Here is a 24,023-nt window from a genome sequence, read left to right as displayed (position 1 = left end):
TATGTAAAGGAGGAGAACCCAGCTCATACATGTCCATTCATGCAAGTTTCAGACATTTTTAGATACTTTAGGAACAAAATGTATAGTTGACTTTGTCCAAGTAATGAACACACAATTGCTTTCTATCCTGACACCTGTTTGCTTAGTTATTTTTGCTTATGTAGAATCAGCATTTGGTTATTATATCAGTTATTTTGTAAGGACCTTGAAAAAGTACTATATATAAAGATCCATAAGATAAATCAGGAATAAAGCTTAGGAGTTTCATTTTCCTGGCTTTGCTGCTTTTGCACTATTGTTGAAAAAGTTTAGCATGTGTGTGTGCATGAGTGTTTGCATGCATATATGTGTATAAAATGCTATTTATTGGAATACTGTAATATTTATTTTCTAAATATTTGTGTTCAGTAGGGTTTAAGATTCTTGTGTTGAAAAAAAGGTGAATTCAGAGAAGCAATATATGTTACAAAACAGAGAGCTTTGACCTTAGTCTCTACACCTCGGTTCACTTTTCTTTAAAATGGGATAGTGGAATCTACTGTGCAATATGTTTGCAGGATTAGAAGAGATGCAAATTATTTTTTTAGGACAGATGCCCTCACTGAATTTTACCTGTTAATATTATTATTGCTTTGGTTTTAGATTGTTATTTGTATTATTTTTTGGTTGTTATTTTTAAATGACAAAGGCAGTGTTGCTCTTGGCATCTTAAAACTATCCCTAGTTTTTTAAAGTATCACTTATTAATCATATAAACTGTCATTGGTGACATAGCCTGGAATTTCTTAGTTTCCTGATGTCTCTGAGGACAACGGACACTGAATTAGATTTGGGAGGTAGAATTAGTTAAAAACAGTATAAAACAATTGTGTAGTTACCATATTTTGCTGATTGGTTATGGATAGAAAATGTCTATGATTTAGACAGTTTTATAGTACTTGGGAATGTTTGGTATTAGCTTTCATTACTAAGCTCTTATCTTCACAATTTCAGAATTATGGTCTGGTGCTGTATTCGCTGAATAACTTTTTATATTTTCTAGAATTGGCCCATTTTGTTTATTCTTATAGCAAGTAAAGCCAAAAAATTAAAAGTTGGTAATGATCTCTATGAATAAAACTGGCTTACCCTTGTGAATGCTGTAATGTGTGTGTGTGTGTGTGTGTGTGTGTGTGTTTGCGACTCGTACTTTTCAGCGCCCACTAGTTTGTTAATCCCTTGCAATCTGGATTCTCTCCTATTTCTTCACTAAAAGTGCTTAATCAAGGGAAACCAAGGATGGCCTAATTATCTCATTCAAAAGTCCTTTCTCCATTTTTATCTTCTTTGAACTCTGCAGAAATTGGCATTGTTAATTCCTCTTCCTTGAAGCATTATCTTTCTTTTCTTATCTCTGACATTGTCCTGCTCTTGTCACTCAAACTGACAATCTGTGCCTGTATTAGTTCCCTTATTAGTCCCTTATTAGTCTTAGTTTATACTTTTCTTCCTAATCTATTATGTTTGTTGTTTTCATAAGCCTTCTTAAACATCCATTTGGGGGAAGTGGTTGGGTGTAAATAAGTGAACCAAAGTTCTGTTAAACTTTATGTTTGGCGTGGCCATAGTCTGCTATTGTCAATATTTATTAAGCACTACTCAGTACCATTGACATAAAATAGGAATAAAAATTCCTGCTGTCACAAGCTTGTGTTCAACCAAAGGAGAAAAAATAAAATATTACAGAAATGAGGGAAGTGCTATAGTAGAGATATGAATAGGAACCTAACAAGAAGTGCTTAATTTTGCCTTAGATTTCAGGGATTTCTTTCAAAGACTAAGTGATCTCTGAGTTGAGTCTTGAATGTTAAGTAGTTCTTTGCCAGTCACACAAAGCAAAGAGGTGTATTTCAGACAGAAGAACTGCATGTACAAAGGCATCGTACATCATAGAAGATGGTGAGGTTCACAGCAGAAAGGTGTGTAAGGTCCACATAAAGAAATTTCTTGAATGACATACTAAGAACGTTGTGTGTTATCCTGTAATTGGGAGCCATTAAACTATTTTAAGCAGATGAGTGACATAATCACATTTGTTCCCTTAAAGGAGTGCTTATTCCTAGTAATCCAAGACAAGCTAATTAAAGGAAAATTAGAAGATAAGCCACTGACATTGGGAATGGAGAGAAGGGAGAAGAATACTAACTAGAGGTATTTCAAGTCTGAGAATCTACACAATTCAGTGATTCAACAGCCAAAGGTGTTGGGAAAATAAATAAGGAATCTAGGTACCAAGCTGGTTAATGGGTAAATGATGGTCAAAATAACAGAAAATAGGGCTTCCCTGGTGGTGCAGTGGTTGAGAGTCTGCCTGCCGATGCAGGGGACGCGGGTTCGTGTCCTGGTCCGGGAAGATCCCATGTGCCGCAGAGCAGCTGGGCCCGTGAGCCATGGCCGCTGAGCCTGCGCGTCCAGAGCCTGTGCTCCGCAACGGGAGAGGCCACAACAGTGAGAGGCCCGCGTACCACACACACACAAAAATAATAATAACAGAAAATATAAGGGAACAGGAAGATCAGATTTGAGCAGTATATTAGGCAGGTAAAGTTTGAAGTTCCTTTAAAATCTTCAATAATAAAATGTATAATAGTGTGATGGTTAATTTCATGTGTCAGTTTGACTGGGCTAGGGATGCCCTGATAACTGGTAAAACATTATTTCTGGATGTGTCTATGAGGGTTTCTGGAAGAGATTAGCATTTGAGTCCGTACACTTGAGTAAAGATCCCCTCACCAGTGAGGGTGGGCATCATCCACTCTGCTGAGGGCCAAAAAAACAGAAGGGTGAATTAGTTCTCTCTGCTTGAGCAGAGGTGTTTATCTTCTCCTGCCCCCGAACATTGGCACTCCTGGTTCTTGGACCATCAGACTCAGACTGGGACTTACATCATTGGCTGCCCTGGTTCTGAGGCCATCAAGCTTGGGCTGGGACTACACCACTGGCTTTTCTAAGCCTTCAGGGGGCAGACAGTAGATCATGGGACTTCTCAACCTCTGTAATCTTGTGAGCCAATCCCTCATAATAAATCCCTTTTTATATACTATAAATATCCTATTGATTCTGTTTCTCTGGAGAACCTGGACTAATAGAGCCATTGTTTTGATTACCTCCATATTATTTGTTAATTTACTGAGACTGAAGAACTGTATGGATTTGGAGAATTATGATTATAAATCACAAAGAAAAGGTATAACCTGAAGATTGACATTTCATGCATTGATGGCAGTTGGAATTGTGGAAGTAGATGAGATTACCAGATTTCCAGAGATTTCAATATTTAAACTGTGGACGCAGATATTTCTGATTATTCCAGATTTCTGTAAATACCAAGAATTCCTTTGGTTAGAGTTCAGTTCATTCATGACAGCTTTAAAAGTGTTAATATGACAAATGCATGGTTTTTTATCTAGTAAAGCAGCTAATTGTATTGAAAATCACATTGGAGACCTTGTGATCTTGTATAGAGTCACTGTTGGGTCCTATTAGCTATATATAGAAGGGTCAGGAGATACCTATTTTCCTGGATTAGGATGTAACTCAGTGATGTGAGCAAATGTATTTTTAATAAAAAATAAATTTTTAAAAAGAATAGCATCTCTGAAAGAGAAAAAATAAAGTGAGAAGAGTGGCATTGTTTTACATTTTTGCAAATCTCTTTCATGTCTGACTTAATAGAAGATGGCTGGATTCTCATATCTCCTTGTGCATTCAGTCTGTTGTAATACTACATGTCATGTAGCTTCTGGAAAACTTCCCTGTAAACTGGTGTGACAATGAGAAAGGCAAAAATCATTTTAATATCATTACAAAGCTAATTTTGATTTTGTAGACCCAAACAAGGTTCTGAGGACCGCTAGAAGTCCCCAGGCCACACTTTGATAGCTGTTGATACAGTTAAATCGCTAAGGCAAGCAGCATTAAGGTCGACCCTACTGGGTTTCCAATTACACAGCCAATCAATCCCCTCCTGATTTTAAATATGGTTTTCTGCGTCTCGTAACGAAATTACAAGTTACACATAGGCTTTTGTTTTGTGGAATATAGAAAATTTGCCTCTGCCCTCTGGGAAGAATTTGAACTATTTGCAAGATGCCCAAGATCTTCAGGTAGAGGAGGAACTGAAACTCTAGTGTCCTCTATCCACATAGGGATACCTGTGGAGGTAGACTAGAGTGGACTGGAAGGTCCTGACACAGGCTTTGTAGCAAGGAAGAGCAGATGTCCACTAAAAAAAAATCATCTTGAGGAGGAGGGAATACTAAAGCCCTAACAAATATGTTAATCTGTTTGTGGAACGGCCAGATCCATTGGAGCTATGCCTGGGCTTGGAAGACTCTCAGGACCCAGTTACCTTGGCACAGGTCCCGTTTATAGAAAGAATTACTGAGCAAGCAGATATGGCAAAAAGAGAACAATGTATTTGAGACCGAAGCTTGGGACACTCTGTGATGTACAGCAGAGGTGACACTGCAGGGTAGACAGCCATTCATGTCACTGGGTAGAGTGTGTTTTAACCACAGCACCATAGTGTTGAAAGAAACAGATTTATGAGTCAGTGAATCTTTGGCAGGTGTTTGAAAGCTAGTCACCTCCCTTCACCTTCAACTAATCCTCCCTTAATCTCTCTCACTTTCAACTGAGTAAAATCAAGGATCCTTAAATAATTCATTTTGGAAAGTAATTGTTAGTCTAAAGAAAGATATACTGGGGTACATAGGGCTTAAAATGGGCCCCCTATGTAAAATCCTAGATCATGGTGGTGTACATCATATCATTTCAAGACAAACTGAATCATTTAAAAAATAAATTTAAGACAAATTAATATATGCTAAAGATGGAAAATTTGGTTTGGGGAGAGTTTTCAATAATTGGAATTTAGGGTATACAATTCATGTTTATGGTGTGAAATGACTATATATAATCTGTTATTCTTATGACTCAAAAGGTATAGAATTTTTCTTCAGTCTAATGAAACGGTTATAAAAATTATTTTCATGAAGTATGTTAATTGTACACTTTACATTTCATTGTGAGACTTAGAGAAGTAAATGATATTGTATATTCATATTTGATGACTTTTAATTCTAGTTCCCTAACTTTGAATATAACAATCCAATATGATAAAACTAATATTATGTACAGGCCTCTCTTGCCTGTATCCTGGAAAATTATACTTGGGTGTGAGTGGATAGGCCTTGACTGTAAACAAACAACTAAAATTTCAATGAAATCAGTCTGTGGCATAGAAAAAAAAAATGTAGGAGAATGGTATATATATTGGATAAAGGTACCAAAAACATGATTGAAGATATTTATTAGGGGCCACATAAGTCTCAGTAGCCAAAAGAAATATTGGGGTATATTTTCTTGATTTACAGAATCTAAATCTTATATTGTTCTATGTCTTTTGGGTTTTTTGTCTGTTTCTATGCCTATCTATATAATATATTTGTGTCTATATTTAATCTATACCTACTGTGTATAATACACATATATCCATACATATAACACATTTTATATGTAGATATAGACATAAAACATATAACTTGTTATAAACACACACATGATTATGTACAGTTACCTGTAGCTTAATCTTCTTCACTGATTTCTGAGTTTAGTAACCATGTATGTGATCAGCTTTCTTCAATCTAATTCAGTACAATAAATGCAGTTAAGTTTGTGGAACTGCTTTTAAATGGTGAAACTTAGATGAAGAGAAATTGATTTTACCAGCCTCAAAAGAAGTCAAAGTAATTGTCAACTCTGCATGGAACCAGCAGACACTGGTCTCTAGTTTTCCCTGTTTGGTTGGCCTTTGAGGATAGACTTACTAATGAAAGAGACTTTTTCTCTCTCTAGAGACCACATTTCTGTAACCACCACCACACTTGTTAATTACGGCAAAAGTAGTACAAGGGACTTGAATAGTACATAATTAAGAGCATCTGCTGAGTTTCAGGTGCTGTAGAAAAGAAGAAAATTTGCAAATGTATAATTTCTATGGACAAATAAAATCAGCTTAATGGTCATTGAGAATGAAGATCCAGGTATCCTCTCTTGGTCATTACTTTCTTTGAATTTTGTTTTAAAATTAAACTTAAAATACATGATAAAAATTTTGTGAAACATGTAAACTTTGCAGGCATTTATAAAATCAGTTATGATTCTCCATTAGCAACACACTCACCTGAGGCCACTCTTATACCCAGACATCACCACTGCTGAGAATATAGTGTTTCTATTTATTTGCATACACTAGTTGTACATAAAGAAAGAAATGGGATTGGACTCTGTGTATTGTTGTGCCACAGCCATTTAGAATAGAATCAGATACTTAGTATTTACTATGAGCCACTTGTTGTTGTTTAATATGTTTCATTAGTGATCATTCTGTGTCAGTATGTATTGAACTACATCATTCTTTGTGATGCGATTTTATGACAATACAATGACTAGGAATATTTACATTTTTCTGGGTCTCTTCGGGTACAAGTAATGCTTAAATTAATGCCCTACATATATCCTTGTACTTTTATATACATATTTTACCCGAGTAAATTTCTAAAAGTGGAGGTTTTGGATCAGGAGGCACTATGCGCTCTGATACTTCATCATTGGAAGTCCTTGCTCTTCTCGTGTATTGATTTCATTTAAGCTCTCGAAATACAAACTAAAAACAGGTGTACCTCATGTGGGATTGTGAAAACAAATTCCTTAGCATATGTTGAAGTAACTTGTCTTAAAAATCTTCTCATAGTTTATTTCCAAGTATTAAATTATCTCATTGACTTTCATTAAAAAATAGAGGTGAATTTAATTTTTCTTCAGATTTTTTCTCCCTTTAAGTTTTGCAATGAAGGTCCATATTTCTGACTGTGAATTGATAAGAAGTGACTTTTAAAGAGAGATTCCGTGTTGTGGCCAACAGAATTTTTATGTAACAAATAAATATTTTTAAAAGTGCTGCTTTACTAATTTCATAAGAACTGAGCACCTACTTCTTGTCATGGGTTAGGCCTTGTCCTTGGCTCTAAGGATAGATGTTAAATTCTTCTCTTTGAAGAACTTGTGGGCATGTAGAATCAGTAACAAAAGTGTGTGAAAATTGCTACAATATCATCAGTGATCCTGGGCTAGGGAAGCATGGAGAAGGGTCACTTAATGAGTCTTGTTCTCATTATGTTTGTAAGTTCTGGAGCTTTTGAATTAGTTATTGAGTTCAATTTTATTTATTTATTTATTTAGCTAGCTAGCTATTTATTATTGAAGTATAGTTGCTGTACAATATTATATAAGTTACAGGTGTACAATATAGTGATTCACACTTTTTTAAGTTTATACCCATTTACAATTATTATAAAATATTGCCTATATTCCCTGTATTATACAGTATATCTTTGTTGCTTATTTTATACCTAATAGTTTGTAGTTCTTGATCCCTACCCCTATATATTGCCCCTCCCCCCTTCCTCTCCCCACTGGTAACCACTAGTCTGTTCTTTATATCTGTGAGTCTGCTTCTGTTTTTTTATATTCACTAGTTGAATTTTTTAGATTTGACATATAAGTGGTATCATATAGTATTTGTCTTTCTCTGTTTTACTTATTTCACTTAGCATAATGCCCTATAAGACCACCCATGTTTTTGCAAATGGCAAAATTTTATTCTTTTTTATGGCTGAGTAGTATTCTATTGTGTGTGTGTGTGTGTGTGTGTGTGTGTGTGTGTGTATCTCTACACCACATCTTCTTTATCCATTCATCTGTTGATGGACACTTAGGTTGCTTCCATATCTTGGCAATGGTAAATAACGCTGCTATGAACATTGGGGTGCATGTATCTTTTTGAATTAATGTTTTGGGTTTTCTTTTTTTTGGATATATATCCAGGAATGGAATTGCTGAGTCATATGATAGTTCTATTTTTAGTTTTTTGAGAAACCTCCACTGTTTTCCACTGCAGCTGCACCCATTTACATTCCCACCAACAATATACAAGGGTTCCCTTTTCTCCACATCCTTCCCAACACTTGTTATTTGTGTTTTGATGGTAGCCATTCTGACAGGTGTGAGGTGATATTTCATGTGGTTTTGATTTGCATTTCCCTGATGATTAGTGATGTTGATCATCTTTTCATGTGCCTGTTACCCATCTGCATTTTCTCTTTGGAAAAATGTCTATTCAGTTTTTCTGCCCATTTTTAAATTGAGTTGTTTGTTTTTTCTATGTTGAGTTGTAGGAGTTGTTTATATATGTAAGATATTAATCCTTTATTGTTCATATCTTTTGTAAGTACTTTCTCCCATTCATTAGGTCATCTTTTCGTTTTGTCAATGGTTTCCTTTGCTGTGCAAAAGCTTTTAAGTTTAATTAGGTCCTATTTGTTTATTTATGCTTTTATTTCCTTTACATTAGCATGGATCCAAAAAAATATTGCAGTGATTTATGTCAAAGAGTGTTCTTCAATTATATCTCAATAAAACTAGAAGAAAAAAAGAATAGTTCTAATAAAAAAATAAAATGTTCTGCCTATGTTTTCCTCTAGGAGTTTCATAGTATCTGGCCTTACATTTAGGTTTTTAATCCATTCTGAGTTTATTTTTGTGTATGGTGTTAGAGAATGTTAGTTGTTGAGTTCAGTTACATATATTTTAATGCTAACCTGAAAGAGAAAATGATGAAACATAAAAATATACCACACTTTCCCCCTGTTTCTCTCAGCCTATTATATATACCTGGAGATTCTACTTGAATGTTTGCTTCGAGGTTGATTGACCTAATACCGTCTATGTAGAATCTGGACTCTGAGGACTTCTACTCCATAATTGCTAATTGGAAAAAAAAGGGAGAGAGAGAGAGAGTTTGGGGCACTCTATGTTGCTAAGCATGGGCACTGAGCTTATGGAGAAAAAGTAACTACTCACTGGACGCACAAGCCAATATTTTAGTAGGATATTCCCAGTCTGAAACTGCCTTGGGTGAAATATCAGTTCTGTGAATTCAGTCAACATGCTACATTTTGTCTGGAAAGCTTTCTAACATTTTAATTAGTATTTAACATGCCTCTTTTTATTTTCATTTAATGCTTGTAGGAGTCTGTGGTCTTATCACAGGGGAAAAGGAAGAGAAAGATGGCAGTATAAGTTTCTTCCCCAACTCCCTGGTAAGATACAAACTTCATTAACAGAATGAATGGAAGCTAACATTTGGACCTGTGAGCCAATTCAGTTTGCTTCAGCTGTAAATTTGGCTTTTTTGCTTCAATATGCGGACTTTCATTTTTCATTTCTGTTATTTCCTTTTTTCACATCATTTTTATCCTCATTAGAATATAGTCTACCTTATTTTGTTAATTTATTCATTCTTTTATTAATTTTTCCATCCTTCTATTCTTCCATCCAGCCATACTAAATACTAACTACTGTGACAGAAGCAGGAGGTACAGAAATGAATATGACATCATTCCAGTCCTTAAACAGTTCCCAGTTCAGTGAAGAGGAAAAACAAATAAAACCTTCTTTTTCCCCATTTATTTCCTTTTTAATTTTTAAAAAATATTATTCAATCTAACCTCATATTTACCCATCTCGGCTTAACTCAGTGAGTCAGGAACAAAAGAAGACATTTTCTATATCCAAGACTCTTAGATTTAAGTTCAGGTAAAGTACACAAGTTCCTTGCTAAAGGAATCCAAATGTGGCCTCTGGATAATTCTAGATCTTCAAGGTTTCTGGAGTCACCCTTTCATTTGATACTCAAACTAAGTTCCTAATAAACTGAGACCCTATTCTTCATTCCATGGGAAGCTCTGTCTCCCAATATCTCCAAGGACTTTATTGGGAGCTGCATTTCTCCTTATTACGTTTTACTTTTATTTGTTACTCTCTTATGGTTTTGAATCTCAGTACGTATTTTGCCTCTCGTGGTTGACTGATGTCCTCTTTTTGTTCTCCCATGGTCCAATGCCTTCATTACTCAAAGCACCTTCAACACCAAGCTGTTTTGTACAACCACCTTTTGTTGAAGGCCTAACAGAGCAAGCATCATCTTAGAATTTAATATTCTCCATTGGTCTCCCAAATTTCTGCTGCTGTACCTGTGGGGGGATTTCTCAACTGTTTGTGCTCATATTATGGACCTCTCCTCCTTCACTTTAGAGACATTTTCCACTTCCTTCTCTTCAGAATTCAACTTCCTTCCAAGGTCCTCACTTGCAGTCTGATAGAGGCCAACTTCCAATTTCCTACCATGTTATTATGAAGCATACTTTGGTTCTCAGTTACAACTCTTGTTCTAGACCATACCTAGTGTCCTTAGCCTTTATAAATAAAAAATGACCTATCAAGCTGATTTTTAAGCAAAATAATGAGGTACTTCTAAGATGAATGTTGTATATTTCCAAGAATATCAAAGTTTGTTTCCATTCTTTATACTCTTTTTAGTTTCCGATTATAGTACTATCACACTCCAGCAGATTTACAAAGTCTTTAAAAGCTAAAGATATACTGAGTTATAAAGATTACAATGAAGAATAATACAAATACAAAAATCATCATGTAGTTCTTTAAATTATGCTAAAAAATATTTATAAATGCAAGTTCCAATGACATAAAAACAGACAATTTTTGGTTTCTAAAGTTTTGTGTCTTAGAATTGTGTATATTTAGAAACTATTCCATTGCTTTGTTTATTCACAGGTATTTGTGTAGTTCTTTAAAGCAGATAATCTCAGGCCAAAGTTTTTTTTTTTTTTTTTAGTCTTTTTGTGTATCTCTTATGTATTTGGCGAGATCTGTATATCTCGTCCATTGAAGATCAACCAGGGGCAAAAAAAGAGGTGGTTTCAATCTCTTCTTGAAACTTAGATCTTTTCAGTGTCATGGTTGAGATGCAGGATATTAGGGAAGAGCTTTGGGTTTGGGATATACCCTATTATTTCTAAATAATGGCCTCCCTCCACTTGACTGATGACCTCCTCCTGCTGAATAATTCATTTGTTTAGACATTCAAGGAATAGTCTCTTGGTATTCATTAAGCATGCTCAATCTAAGAGCGTTATCAGAGAGCACCAGAAATCTGCCAGCTTCTTTGAAAGCCTCTGGTGGTGACAAATGGCAACAGTGCCATTTACTAAAACAACTGGGTTTCAAGTTTTCAGATCTTTAATATTAAGAAGTATGTGATCCCAAGATAAATAAAGGTTTCAACATATTTGTATTCTACATTTGAGAGTTTGGTAGTTATGGGAACAGAATCGGGGGCAAAACTTACCAAGTTAGTGTCTCAGGTCTATCACTTTGTAATCTTATGACTTTGGAGAAGTGACAAACTCTATGACTGTAAAAGGTGTTGGTGTAGTGTTGTTATGAGTGTTGACGTGAGTTAATTACGTAAATTGCTTTGAAGACTGTCTGGCGCTAGTAAGAACTATATAAGTGAGAGCTTTTATTATTATTCTGTATTAGTAGGTGTGTATTCATATATTATTGACCAAAGAAATGTTGAATTTAAAAAAGATCCTGCAACTTTATAACATATTACTTTAACATTTGGAGTTCTTTTTCAGGACAGGAAGAAGACTGCCTTTTAATTTGTTCCTTAACTCTTTCTCTCTCTTCAGTCTCGATGCCTCCTCTTCCTAGATTTGCTTTTTTGGACAAGACTCTGCCTTAAGTTGATATAATATAAATGGTAACATAGCTCAAATTTTTTTTTTTCATGTTCATACCTCATGACAATCTGAACATTATAGAAGAAACCTACAGTTAAATATGGGTGGCTACCAAATTTCTATCAGTGTGGACTGTACCTTTTATTTATGGTTGTAAATCTTGATCTAATATGTGAAGATCTCTAGGATGGTAAAAAATATCTGGAGCCATTGTCTACATTTATTTTTTTTTCAGCCTGTTGCCCTTTAACATTCTTTTGCAAGGATTTTTATGCTCTTTTCACAGGTATAGTGTCTTACACAAAAGAGTCAAATTATTTTCCAACATAAATCAAAACTTTTTGCCTATATAAGCTGAAAACAGAACTTGAAACATATCATCAGTGCAACTCTAATGAATGTTCCCTACACGTCTTCTTACACTTGAGAAACATGCCAAGTGAAATCTTCAAATATATGTTTATACTTTTTCTACTACAGGAATTGATACATTTAGATTTGGATTGAAATATATTATGTTTAGATCACTCTGTGTTTCTTCTTTTATTTCTTTTTTTTTTTTTCTCTACAGTTTATTGCTTTTGCTTCTTTATTCTTCATCCTGGTTTCAATCACAACTTTTTGCCTGGAGACACACGAAGCTTTCAATATTGTTAAAAACAAGACAGAACCAGTCATCAATGGCACAAGTGTCGTTCTACAGTATGAAATCGAAACAGATCCTGCCTTGACGTATGTAGAAGGAGTGTGCGTGGTATGGTTTACTTTTGAATTTTTAGTCCGTATTGTTTTTTCCCCCAATAAACTTGAATTCATCAAAAACCTCTTGAATATCATTGACTTTGTGGCCATCCTACCCTTCTACTTAGAGGTGGGACTCAGTGGGCTGTCATCCAAAGCTGCTAAAGATGTACTTGGCTTCCTCAGGGTGGTCAGGTTTGTCAGGATCCTGAGAATCTTCAAGCTCACCCGCCATTTTGTAGGTCTGAGGGTGCTTGGACACACGCTTCGAGCAAGTACTAATGAATTTTTGCTGCTGATCATCTTCCTGGCTCTAGGAGTTTTGATATTTGCTACTATGATCTACTATGCGGAGAGAGTAGGAGCTCAACCCAATGACCCTTCAGCTAGTGAGCACACGCAGTTCAAAAACATTCCTATTGGGTTCTGGTGGGCTGTAGTGACCATGACTACCTTGGGCTATGGAGATATGTACCCCCAAACGTGGTCAGGGATGCTTGTGGGAGCCCTGTGTGCTCTGGCTGGAGTACTGACAATAGCCATGCCGGTGCCTGTCATTGTCAACAATTTTGGAATGTACTACTCCTTGGCAATGGCGAAGCAGAAACTTCCAAGAAAAAGAAAGAAGCACATCCCTCCTGCCCCTCAGGCAACGTCGCCTACATTTTGCAAGACAGAATTAAATATGGCCTGTAATAGCACACAGGGTGACACGTGTCTGGGCAAAGACAATCGGCTTCCGGAACATAACAGATCAGGTAAGGCACGATTTCAAATGCATGCCATTAAATACTTTATAGACCAGTATGTCCCTGAAATAGAAGGCAAGCATTCTCATTTTCCGCAAATTTTCATGAGTTTTCCATTCTACCCCTTCACAAAAAATTTGTTTGTGTCAGGCTTGTAGATAGCTAGATTATAGCTTTTCTAAATGAATCCTAAGTAGAAGTCTGCATAGCTGGCTATAGAGCTCTCCTGCTTTAGTGGGAATGCCCTTTGCTGATGGTACCAATATTTTCTTTTGCCTGTTTGTTGCTTTTGTGCCAATGTTTCTTTGTTTCCCTGCACGATGTGATGGTACGATACTGGACATTTTCCATCCTTCATTCTCAAAATGTTAATCTCCATACCATTTGGCTTGGCGTGTTTGTCTCAGTTTTATCTCTGCCACATGGGGCCATGCATTTTAACCTAATTCACAAGAAGAAGATATGTAAGAAGAATGGACGTTTACATTTCAAAGGCCTAAACACCAAAGAGGTGATATGTAAGATGTCCCTTTTCAAAGTAAATAGCTTCCTCAGTAATATTACGGAGAGTTCATTAAGTTTTCATTATTCTTAAATTAGGATATTTCAATATAATCCCTTTGGATTGGGTAAGGTGCTATGTAATATAATCAGCCCAACATTATTCAGGAGCTAGATGATCTGCTTTGGCTAATCAATGGCAAGGTTGAATTTCTCTGTGGATTTCCTTTTTTATGCACTCTGCATTGGGCTTTGTTCCCTCCCAGAACTCAGTTTTGGATGATTTACTGCTTGAATTAGTTGAATTGCTACTCCTCTCTATTGTCATAAATAATCTAGGGTTGATTGTAAGCTGACATTCAGTTTGCCAAAGTGATAGTCAATAGTGTCATCTCTAGTCTATTATGTCTACTACAGATGAAATATTTTGTAGTTTACACAATTTAGATTTTGTCCACTATGAAAAGTTAAGGTATATGCATGCCCTATAACTTAGATAGGTTTGATCTTTTTCTTGTAGAAAAATGACTTACTAGAATCCCATGTGAATAATTTTGCGTTATTTAGAAATAACAACAGTTAAAACAAGCAAGGAAACAAAAACAGAAAAGGCAAGTGACATTTTCACAGGTTCCCTCCTTAGCTTCCAAAAGTTATTATGGGGTACATGGAAAAAAAAAAACTGGCTGGAACTGAACTGCTTTTTCAAAGATTTTATTCGCAGTCCTTATGTTTATTTCGTAGATTGTTTTGCAAATTCTGTCAATATGTATCTGAGAATTGTTATGCCAGGAATGTCTTTATGAAAGATGAAATTTAGTTGGTGTTACTGCTCTCATTAGACTGCTCTCACGTACTTGCGCAGAGCCCGTATGAAGGGCATGGAAATGAGGACACACTCTCAGCCTGGGCAAACATTGTTATAAGTTAGTATCTAGGCTGATAGGATGTGAAAGTCTTTGGCAAAAACGTATAGAAGTAAACAGTTGTTTCAAGGGCATTTGAGAAGTTGATCTTTTTCCACTGGTATGCTCAAAAATATTATGTCACCTCAAAACAGAGAACCTGGACATGAAGTTTGTGAACTTCAGGATTATTTTCATTACAATTTATTGGGGAAAATTACTTTCAGAAAATAATAAAAGCATGCGTCTTAAAGCACTGCAAAGACAAATATTTACTTAGGAGTTTTTCCTTCAGCAGGCTCCACTTTCAAAGATGTCTATTTGCATTAACTAGATAACATGTCAAAAATGGAAAGATATTAACTTGTGTGCTACTTCATTATCACACTTATTTTGAATTCACATTAATTTTGTAAAAGTTATTGTCCTATTAGATAAAATCCAAAATGAAGTTAAAATTTCCCAAACAACATTTCTCTCCTTTTCAGTACATTTCCATTTTGCTCCACATAAATTTTTGTAATGAGTGATGAAAATTCTTTTTCTTATCATGATGTGATTATTGTGTTTTGTATATCGAGTGACTGTACTATGGACATTCGGCGTAAACTCTTTGTACTGTCTCATTTCCTCATCCATCACTGTCTGTCAATGGGCATGGTGCTGTGACCAGTGTTATCAGGTGACGACAGTACAGGAAGTGAGCCGCCATTATCACCCCCAGAAAGGCTCCCCATCAGACGCTCTAGTACCAGAGACAAACACAGAAGAGGGGAAACATGTTTCCTACTGACGACAGGTGATTACACGTGTGCTTCTGATGGAGGGATCAGGAAAGGTAGGCATGCATTTAATCAGATCCTAACAGGTGACTTAGCAATTAAATGCTGCAAATATATGGAGTGCTGTAAAATGCTCTTTCATCATTTTCTAGGAGCAACTGTGCAATCATGGTGCTCTTTTCCTCATCATATCTTCTCTCCTTATAAACATTTAAAAATACATATCATAACAGCCGACTTGATTGTCATATCTAAAAGGCATTTCACCCTTCTTTTTTTTTTTACATTTTGTTTTTTCATTTGTCTATGGGCAGAATTGTAATGAAGTATTTAAAAATTAAGTCACTCGTCTAATTACTTTAATACAATGGATTCAGCAGTCTTTAAAAGTTATCTTTTTTCCTACAATGAATTAAACTCACTAATTGACACTATGCATATATTTGATAAGTAATTAATAATTTAAAACAATAATAAAGCTTTTTTCAAGGTAAAACATTAAACGTACTCTAGTTGTCTCTTATCCAGTATTTGGGCCACTTTTCCTAGTGGTTTACCTGAATGTCAGAAGGTTGCTAAGGTACAAGATCCTCAGCCATATAGAACAATATACCCAATCACTGGAAAGGCTACTTGTGTACTTACAAAATGTATTGATGGAATTTTTCTTCAGGGCAGTAATAATTCTAAGTTTTTTATTTTTTTAATTGACACTGAACAGTGCATGGCACATAGAAGATACTTAATAAATATTTGTTGAATGAATACATTGTATCGGACAGACATCTTTGTTAAGGAATATAACAGGATACTGAAGCTCCACTCCAGCACAGTTTCATTTCCCTAGATTGTGCCAGGTGTCTATGACTATTCCTTAGGTGCTAGTTTTTGTTTTTGTTTTTGTTTTAGTAAATTTTACGAACCAACAATTGGACCCTTTTCTTCTCCTTAAGAAATAGTTTTGTGATACTTATAACCCACCATTGTCAAAGTGCTGGTATGCTCTTAGATTACCTCCTACTTTGAGAATTCCAGCGGCTTTAGTGTTATGGTTACTTTTCTCTGTTTATTGACAGAATAGAGGAAGAACTATTAATTTCTTATGAAGAAATAATAATTTCTTATGCAGTTGACTGAATTTGAATGAAAAGCCACACCAAAACTTTCACGTTAGTGCAAGTGCATTTTTAAAATATTGTGCTTATTTGCTATTCATTGCAGTTTCTTCCTATTGAATACTTTACCATTTTAAGCCTAAAATATTTATTTTGTGATGACTACTTTCTTTGAAATAGCTCATTACCCATGTTGTGCTTCTCTTTCATTTCTTCTGAGCACTTTACATTGTTCTTTCTGTCTCCATACCTGTGAGTCGTGAAAGAGAAGACAAAGGACTCTTCTTTTGTTTCTTTAATATGTAATATCTTAAATCCTTCTTCATTCTAAGAACTTTCAATCTCTACCTCTATCCCTTGCACCAAAATGTATTTCAATCATCTTAATAGATTTATTTGATTTTTTGCTATTTTACATTTAAATATCATGTTACAACAATTTTTAAATATTTTATAAAGATAGTTAATATTCTGTCATAGTATTTGAGCAAAATATATGTACATATATTAAATAATAATATCTAACTAATAATATAGAACATAGTATTTTAAGTGCATTGTAATCTTAAATCACTATACGTGTATATACATATATACTTATATATGTATATATGTATTTTTATGTAATATGTGGTTAGATTTATGTGCATTTTGAGCATCATTCAATAAAGTATCACATGCAATATTTATACTAGGGTTACATGTTTAAGGATCTAGATAGAATTTTTTTTTCTAGGTTAGAAAATATTTTGAATTTTAAACTGTCAAAGGGGATCACATTTGAAAAAAGACTGCAAATTACAAAGCACTATATAAATATAGTTTTTCCATAAAATAGCAAACTTTCATGAGCAAAGCAATTCATAAGATATTCAGTTTATATGAGAAAACTATACATTCAATCTTATTTCACAAATACAAATTCTATCAGTGAGAACATCTTTGAAAACTCATCTATGAGCTTTTTATTCTTTGTCATTTCTCACCATAATCAACTTCGTTTTCATTCTTGCCCAATTCTTTTGCAGATTTGTGTTCTTTTCCTAGGTCTGATAACATTTCTGGCTAATTTCACTTAATCTTCTCAGTGTCTTATTTTGTCATGTCTATTAGAAATCCATTCATTTCTTCTCCTTTTTCCTTTATGTAGATTAGAGATGTCTCCTATTACTCCTACTCAGATATTTATTTCCTATATGATTTCTTCCTTGCCTTTCAAATTGGTTTCTACCTTAACCTGATTTTAGAGTTATGAAAATTCTCCCCTATGTACATGAGATAAATGACTGGATTCCCATTGTATTATTTTTCTATCAACAAATGTAAATGTAGTTGGGCATACATTAAGAAAACATGTGGATTCCCTAAAAGAGTAAACTCCCAAAACTTAGAACCTGTGTTTTCATTTATATAGTAGTTTTATGAAATCATTTTACATGAACACAAACATACCCATTGATAGTACATGAATAGGAAGTTTCAATACTGTCCCAAACTAATATGTGCTCTTAAAAGCTGTATAAAGTGTATACCATATATTGGGTTCAACATTGTTTATTCTTATGAATTATATTTTTAGTCATTCCATTCAGTAGAAGTTTGATAAGGCAAAATTTTATCAAATTTTCTGTTCATAAATGAACCTCCAGAATAAAGGAACAATATATTTATATGAATAACTTATAATTTTACTAATTAAATACTTGTTACTAAATTATAAGGGAAGCCTTCTCAAATGGACATTGAAATCATAGTTATTAAAAATAAAAGACCTATAAATAGAATAAATAATATTTATGTTAATAACTATAATTCAGAAAAGTAAACATTGAGAATGGCAACCAAGATTTACATGTAACTAGCATGATTAATGTAAATTGTCAAACAGATTTTTTTACCTTTTTGGAAGTCTTATAGAGAACATGGTGACAGTGAGGACAAAAGGTACATTTTTATAAGGATGAATTTTAGTTGTTAACAACCTCTTTGTTTCATACATATTCACTAGTTTGCTTTTAATCAAAACCAATCAATGTTTATAGTCTAGTTTACATTTTTCGGTTACACTAAAAATCCAAGTCAACTTGTATAAATTATTCTTTCTACAATTTCCAGTTATATTTCCAATCGCATTACAGAAGAGTAGTGATAACTAGCCCTCCAGGCACGTGAAGATCCCTATGTAAGAAAAAATGACTTGCAATTCCTTTTTAATTATTTAAGACATTCTCCCATTAACTACTCCATTAGCTACCAAAGGAGAATGAAATATATATCACCTCCCATGCTTTATAGCTCAAAATACTAACAAAATATATAGGCAGATAATTAGCAGAAATTATGTCCTAGAGAACTTCATTGTAGTTAATGGAGGACATTAATTTCCATCTACAAAATATCAAAGAAGACATCTAATCTGCTGAAAGTTTGTGGGTGTATATGTAGGGAGAGGTTCCTATTATTCCAATCTTACCCCACAGTAGAGCTATTTAGTTTTCCTATCTACAACACTTTTTTCAGTGGAGCTGTCAGAACATTTATTTGCTAAGCTGTATAATATAACTACTTTTTCAGTTAATAGTTGCCTGGCTTTTAAGACAATTTTACTTCTAACTTTATACTAGGTACTCCTTTCCTCATTTACCTGCCTCTAATCTTTTCTAATAAAAAATACTGCAATATATGAATCCTTCCAAAGGTGACCTTGATGGGGTGTTGCTTGAGTAGCTAAGGCAAATCAATAGGTTAGAGCTTGTGGGAAGTATCTTTCATTCTGTAAATTCTTGATGATCATGAACAAAAGATTAGAATGCACGATAATAGAAAGAAAAGGTGGATTAAGATCAAATTGTTCTCAATTCCTGGCAAGGGAGAGTCAGCTGAAAATATATAATCAAAATCAGACTTTAATTTACTAAAATTTTGACTCAATTTATATTCATTTCTTTTCTTTTTTTTTTTTTTTTACTTTTTTTTTAAATACAAGGGATTAGAAATGGGCATTCATTCTACATCATCTAGATAATGGCATTAAAAACCATTATTTAGGAATCATCCTTTTAACCCCATAAGGCTGGAAGATTAAATATGCTGGAAAAGAGTTGTCCACTTAAAGTTAAGCATGCTTTATTAGCTTAGTAATAATAAAAAGTGAAAAGAGAAAAAACAGCTCATTTTTTTTAAGGAACATATTCTGAAATTTAAAAATATTTGCCAAATTTATATCTTACTTAAGTTGCTTTGCCTAATTCTTAAAAGCTTTCTGATATTGTGTATGCCAAAATTACATCAATACAGACTGTAATCTGCGAACGAATAGATTTTGAAGTATTGCAACAGTAATTTGTGATAGCTGGTTTAATCTTTTGGAAGTGACAACTACAGTGAGCTTCATTTTTTTTTTTTTTAGAGTTGTAAATTGTCTCAATATTGAATTCTTTGTGAACAAATTCTTTGAGCTCAAAAATAGCACTTTTGATTACCCTGCATGATATTGTTTGTCTTTGTCTATTTTCTGGTTGAATTCAACTGATGTCTGTGCATTTTTTCATAAAAGGATATGAAAAATCCCGAAGCTTAAACAACATAGCGGGCTTGGCAGGCAATGCTCTGAGGCTCTCTCCAGTAACATCACCCTACAACTCTCCTTGTCCTCTGAGGCGCTCTCGATCTCCCATCCCATCTATCTTGTAAACCAAACTGCATCAGTCGGCTTAATTGTCTTAATTCAAGTACTGTTTACCCCATAATGGAAATAATTAAACATAGACTTACTCCAAGCTCCATTAATACAGTACCAATCCTGCATGATACTACTATCTGAAGTCAGAAATGCCATTTGGGTAGCCAACAAATCTTATCCTGGCTTTAAATGAATCTTATCCTGGTAGTGCTACTACTTCTCCATATTAATTGCCCTGATCTCCTCTTGCAATAAAATGACAGATAGCATCAGATATTGGCCAGTACCCTAATACATAAACATATCTTCAGGGAGATATATTTAAACCAGTGTGCTTCCAAATGCCAACCACTTCATGGGAACTTCATTTCTTGTGACTCTCTAAACCATTCTGAAGATGTCTGGGATTCTATTTTGATTGCTCACAACATGACTTTGGTCAGCTCATTTGCATGGACCATCTTGTCTCTATCACCTGAAAGCAATGTCACAAAGTTCGGGGACCATGGATGGCTCGGGATATGTGTACTTGCATTGAACCATCCTGCTGATGTGAAAGTACTGGTCGACTGTTCTGCATGTTGAATTGTGGGGCATGGAGGGCGAGTTTCTCCCTGACATATTTTTTTTCTTACTCTTTGAAAAAAATATTTGTTTTAAAAGATTTAATTTCTTGATTGATTTACTTTTGTTCCAAAATGCTGTATTGGAGTTCTGAATATCTCTGGTTGTTTGCACACAGATAACTGCAAAGAGGTTGTCATTACTGGTTACACGCAAGCTGAGGCCAGATCTCTTACTTAATGGCTTGGGGAAGGCACAAAACATGAGAGAAAGGTAACTGCCAGCCAGGCTCGCATTGTTTAGATAGGAATTGCTGCTTGGTACTAGAGTCATATATTTTTTTTAAATCCCGGAATTTGTCATCATTTTCAGAGGCAGAGTGCCAAATATCATTCAAAGCTCTTGTCATTTTTACCCCCTTCCTTTATTTTAATTATTAATTTTTTTGCAAACAACAAGGAGCATTGTTGTTCACAGGAAGCTTTCTTGACCAGCCTTAAATTTCTGACTCACAGGATTAATCAGATTTTCAGGCAGTATTTAATCAGGTGCTTTGTCCTGTATGTTGTTCTGTCCGTTTGTCTTAGCTCCCTGTCTTAAGTGTATATGCCATCCGTCTCCATGAAGCACAGAAATGCCTTGATAAGGTGTTCATGATTTTAGTACTGGGTCTTCTCCCCTGCCCCTTGCCTTCTTTGGTTACTTGGAACAAGCCTCTCTGCTTGTTCACTCCAATGAAACCCCCAGGGTGTCTTATTCAGTCCAAGTGGAAGAAATTCTGTTTACACATCCCTACAAATGCAATAGCAGTAGTGTGTCTGGTGTACTGGGCATGAGAGGGAGGAAAAATGTCATACTATAAATTGAGAGATAAACAATATTTCTGAGGCATTTAGGATCCTAGAGACTGCTAATTCCTAATGCTCATGTTTATTTTCAGTTAGGAAGATAATTGCCACTTTTATGATTGGCCACATAACAAGTACTACTTTATATTCCTAAGTCCTAGAGCATGACCTGCATGTCAAAGACCTTGTACAGCAATGTATTTACTCAGACATCAACATCTGATATTTAGAGATTCAGTGATGCTTTTGATAACACCACACATAGAAAGTTATAATTACACACAGCTTTATGGTAAAGAAATTAATATACTGTCTGGTGCTGCTGTTATTGACTGCAGTGTTGTACAGAATTTATCATGGATTTTTGACTGCTGAAAAAGGGACTGTGGAATTTAGCCATACCAAGGACTGTACTGGAAACAGATTTCTGCTGCTGAATGTGCCCTGATGTGACCAGGTTGCACTTGGAAGAGATCCTCCCGTCTTCATGAGGCATTAAAAGTTCGTAAAAGAACAGTGGATGGAACTCATTTGGTGCTCCCCATATGAGTGGTCTGCTTGTGGACTGGCCGGCGTCCATGAAACAACTGTAAATACCAGCGTGTGTGCATGGATCAACAGCTTTGGCCATCTCACGTCAAAGGAAGCCAAATTCATGATCAACATCTCTGGAGCTTCAAGTAAGGCCCATACCTCTGTGAATTACCACCTCATGGAGTTGCAGTAGATTGTGCTGTGAATCATAAAAGCAGTGATATTGGTGTAGTATAGGTCTGTCTTAATTTCCCTTATTTCTCCTTTGTTGGTTGGATCCACAAACACTAACTGTATCATTTTTTTAATAAACCACTTATATGATCAGCTTGTCAGATTACGTTGTGAAATTTTCAGTGCCTATTTATCAAAACTGACCTATTTTGAATCCCACATTTGTTTAAATTCTGAAAAATTGTTTGACTTAAAAAACTCACTAATATTACTTATAGTTTAAGTGTTTTGTCATTGTTACCTCAATTATTAATATGACAAAAAATAAAATTCTGGCAATGAGAGTATTTTTTTATTAAATGATCAAGGAACAATGTCAGTATATAGTAGAATATTAATTGAATTATATCCTAAAATGTATATTTTGCATAAAAGAGATATTCTTCAATCAATTACTTTTTTGTGTTTTGTGGCAAATTAAGCTTGTACTTGTCTTTAAATCTGTTGTAGTTGAAACTGTGTAAGAATTCTTCGTCTTGCTTAATCAGTATTTCCAGAATCTATTAGTTCCCCTGGGATTCTGAATATAACATATAACCTAATTATGAACCTCTGTATCGTGGACCTTTTGTGAACATCTCAAGGTGCATGCACATCCTTGTTGATAATTGATGGAAATGTAAATAACTGAAATGAAGAATAAAAGGCAAATAAGCTGGGGATAAACTTGAATCCTATCTGATTAAATTCTTCATATCCTTTTCTTGGCTCTTCTCTTTGTTTTGGAGTTTTCAACAGGCTTTACTATTTTTATGCATCATTATACCAAACCTAATACTCATACATTATAAAAAATTTGAGATGAAAGGATTTATAAACATACATAGCTCACATTTTCATTTAAGTCTTAGGCATGTGTCTTCCTTTTCTAAGTGCTTTTTTCTCTTATGATTCAGAAGTGGTAAAATTATGAATTATTATGGTATTTGATTTTTATATGGCATTTTATGACTAATACTGAATTTTCACTTACACTTTCCAACTTAATCATCACAGAGATTCTGGAGGTAAATATTTTTTGTTTTCATTTTATTGGTGGTGAAGTGAAGGATCACAGAGGCAAAACTGTGTCACAGATAATTTCCCCTGTCATAGTTTATTATGGTTTAAATATTTACTGAGCCTCTTGTTGTAAATACTTACCTTCCAAAGATGGCTTCTGTCTCACTTTTGGGTAATGGACCACTGTTTCAGCAGCGCACCACACATAGCTGACATTCCATTTGTATTGGGGGGTTATGTGTAAATTTATCCTGTAAATTCTATGATGCCAACAGGATTAGAGGAAAGGTAAAATGGAAAAGAGAAATAAGGTTGGGTAATCCAACACTTTCCCATAATGCATCAACAGAATCTTTTCTAGGTCTAAAAGTGCTCAGTGTTGATTATTAAGAGACTATTAAGAAACTGAGATTCAGAAAAGGAAATCTGTCTAAATATAATTACTGATAAAAAGGTTTTAATGATTGTGTCAGGATGTAGGATTTACTGTAAAAAGGAAAAATATGTAGGATGGGGAAAGAATACATTTTAATAGATAATTGACATCAAATTTTGATTAAAAAATCAAGGTTAAATAGCCATGAATGAAAAGTGAAGATATTCATTTTATCTTTGAAATAAATCACAAGACAGATGAATTGAATAGCAACAGTGA

General features: G+C 34.6%; 1 protein-coding gene across 4 annotated transcripts in view; it reads left to right on the top strand.

Moving 5' to 3' along the window:
* KCNC2 (potassium voltage-gated channel subfamily C member 2) overlaps positions 1-23,026 on the top strand; it is a 198,456-nt gene extending 175,430 nt beyond the window's left edge. For 2 of the 4 annotated variants that reach the window (XM_027107056.1, XM_027107055.1), the window contains exons 3-4: positions 12,283-13,210; positions 15,281-16,421. In XM_027107056.1, coding sequence (XP_026962857.1) covers positions 12,283-13,210; positions 15,281-15,711 — 1,359 coding nt within the window. In that variant the 3' untranslated portion in view covers positions 15,712-16,421. Of the gene's footprint in view, positions 1-12,282; positions 13,211-15,280; positions 16,422-20,060 lie in introns of those variants that run through there. The other 2 variants (XM_027107058.1, XM_027107057.1) reach the window with 2 other exon arrangements.
* The last annotated feature ends 997 nt before the right edge of the window (positions 23,027-24,023 follow it).

The sequence above is a fragment of the Aethalodelphis obliquidens genome, unplaced genomic scaffold (assembly GCF_003676395.1).
Source record: "Aethalodelphis obliquidens isolate GAN/ISIS:26980383/991018 unplaced genomic scaffold, ASM367639v1 scaffold8, whole genome shotgun sequence".
Classification (NCBI taxonomy): domain Eukaryota; kingdom Metazoa; phylum Chordata; class Mammalia; order Artiodactyla; family Delphinidae; genus Aethalodelphis; species Aethalodelphis obliquidens.
Note: the sequence above shows the minus strand (reverse complement) of the source record. Positions and strands in the feature narration are given on the sequence as shown.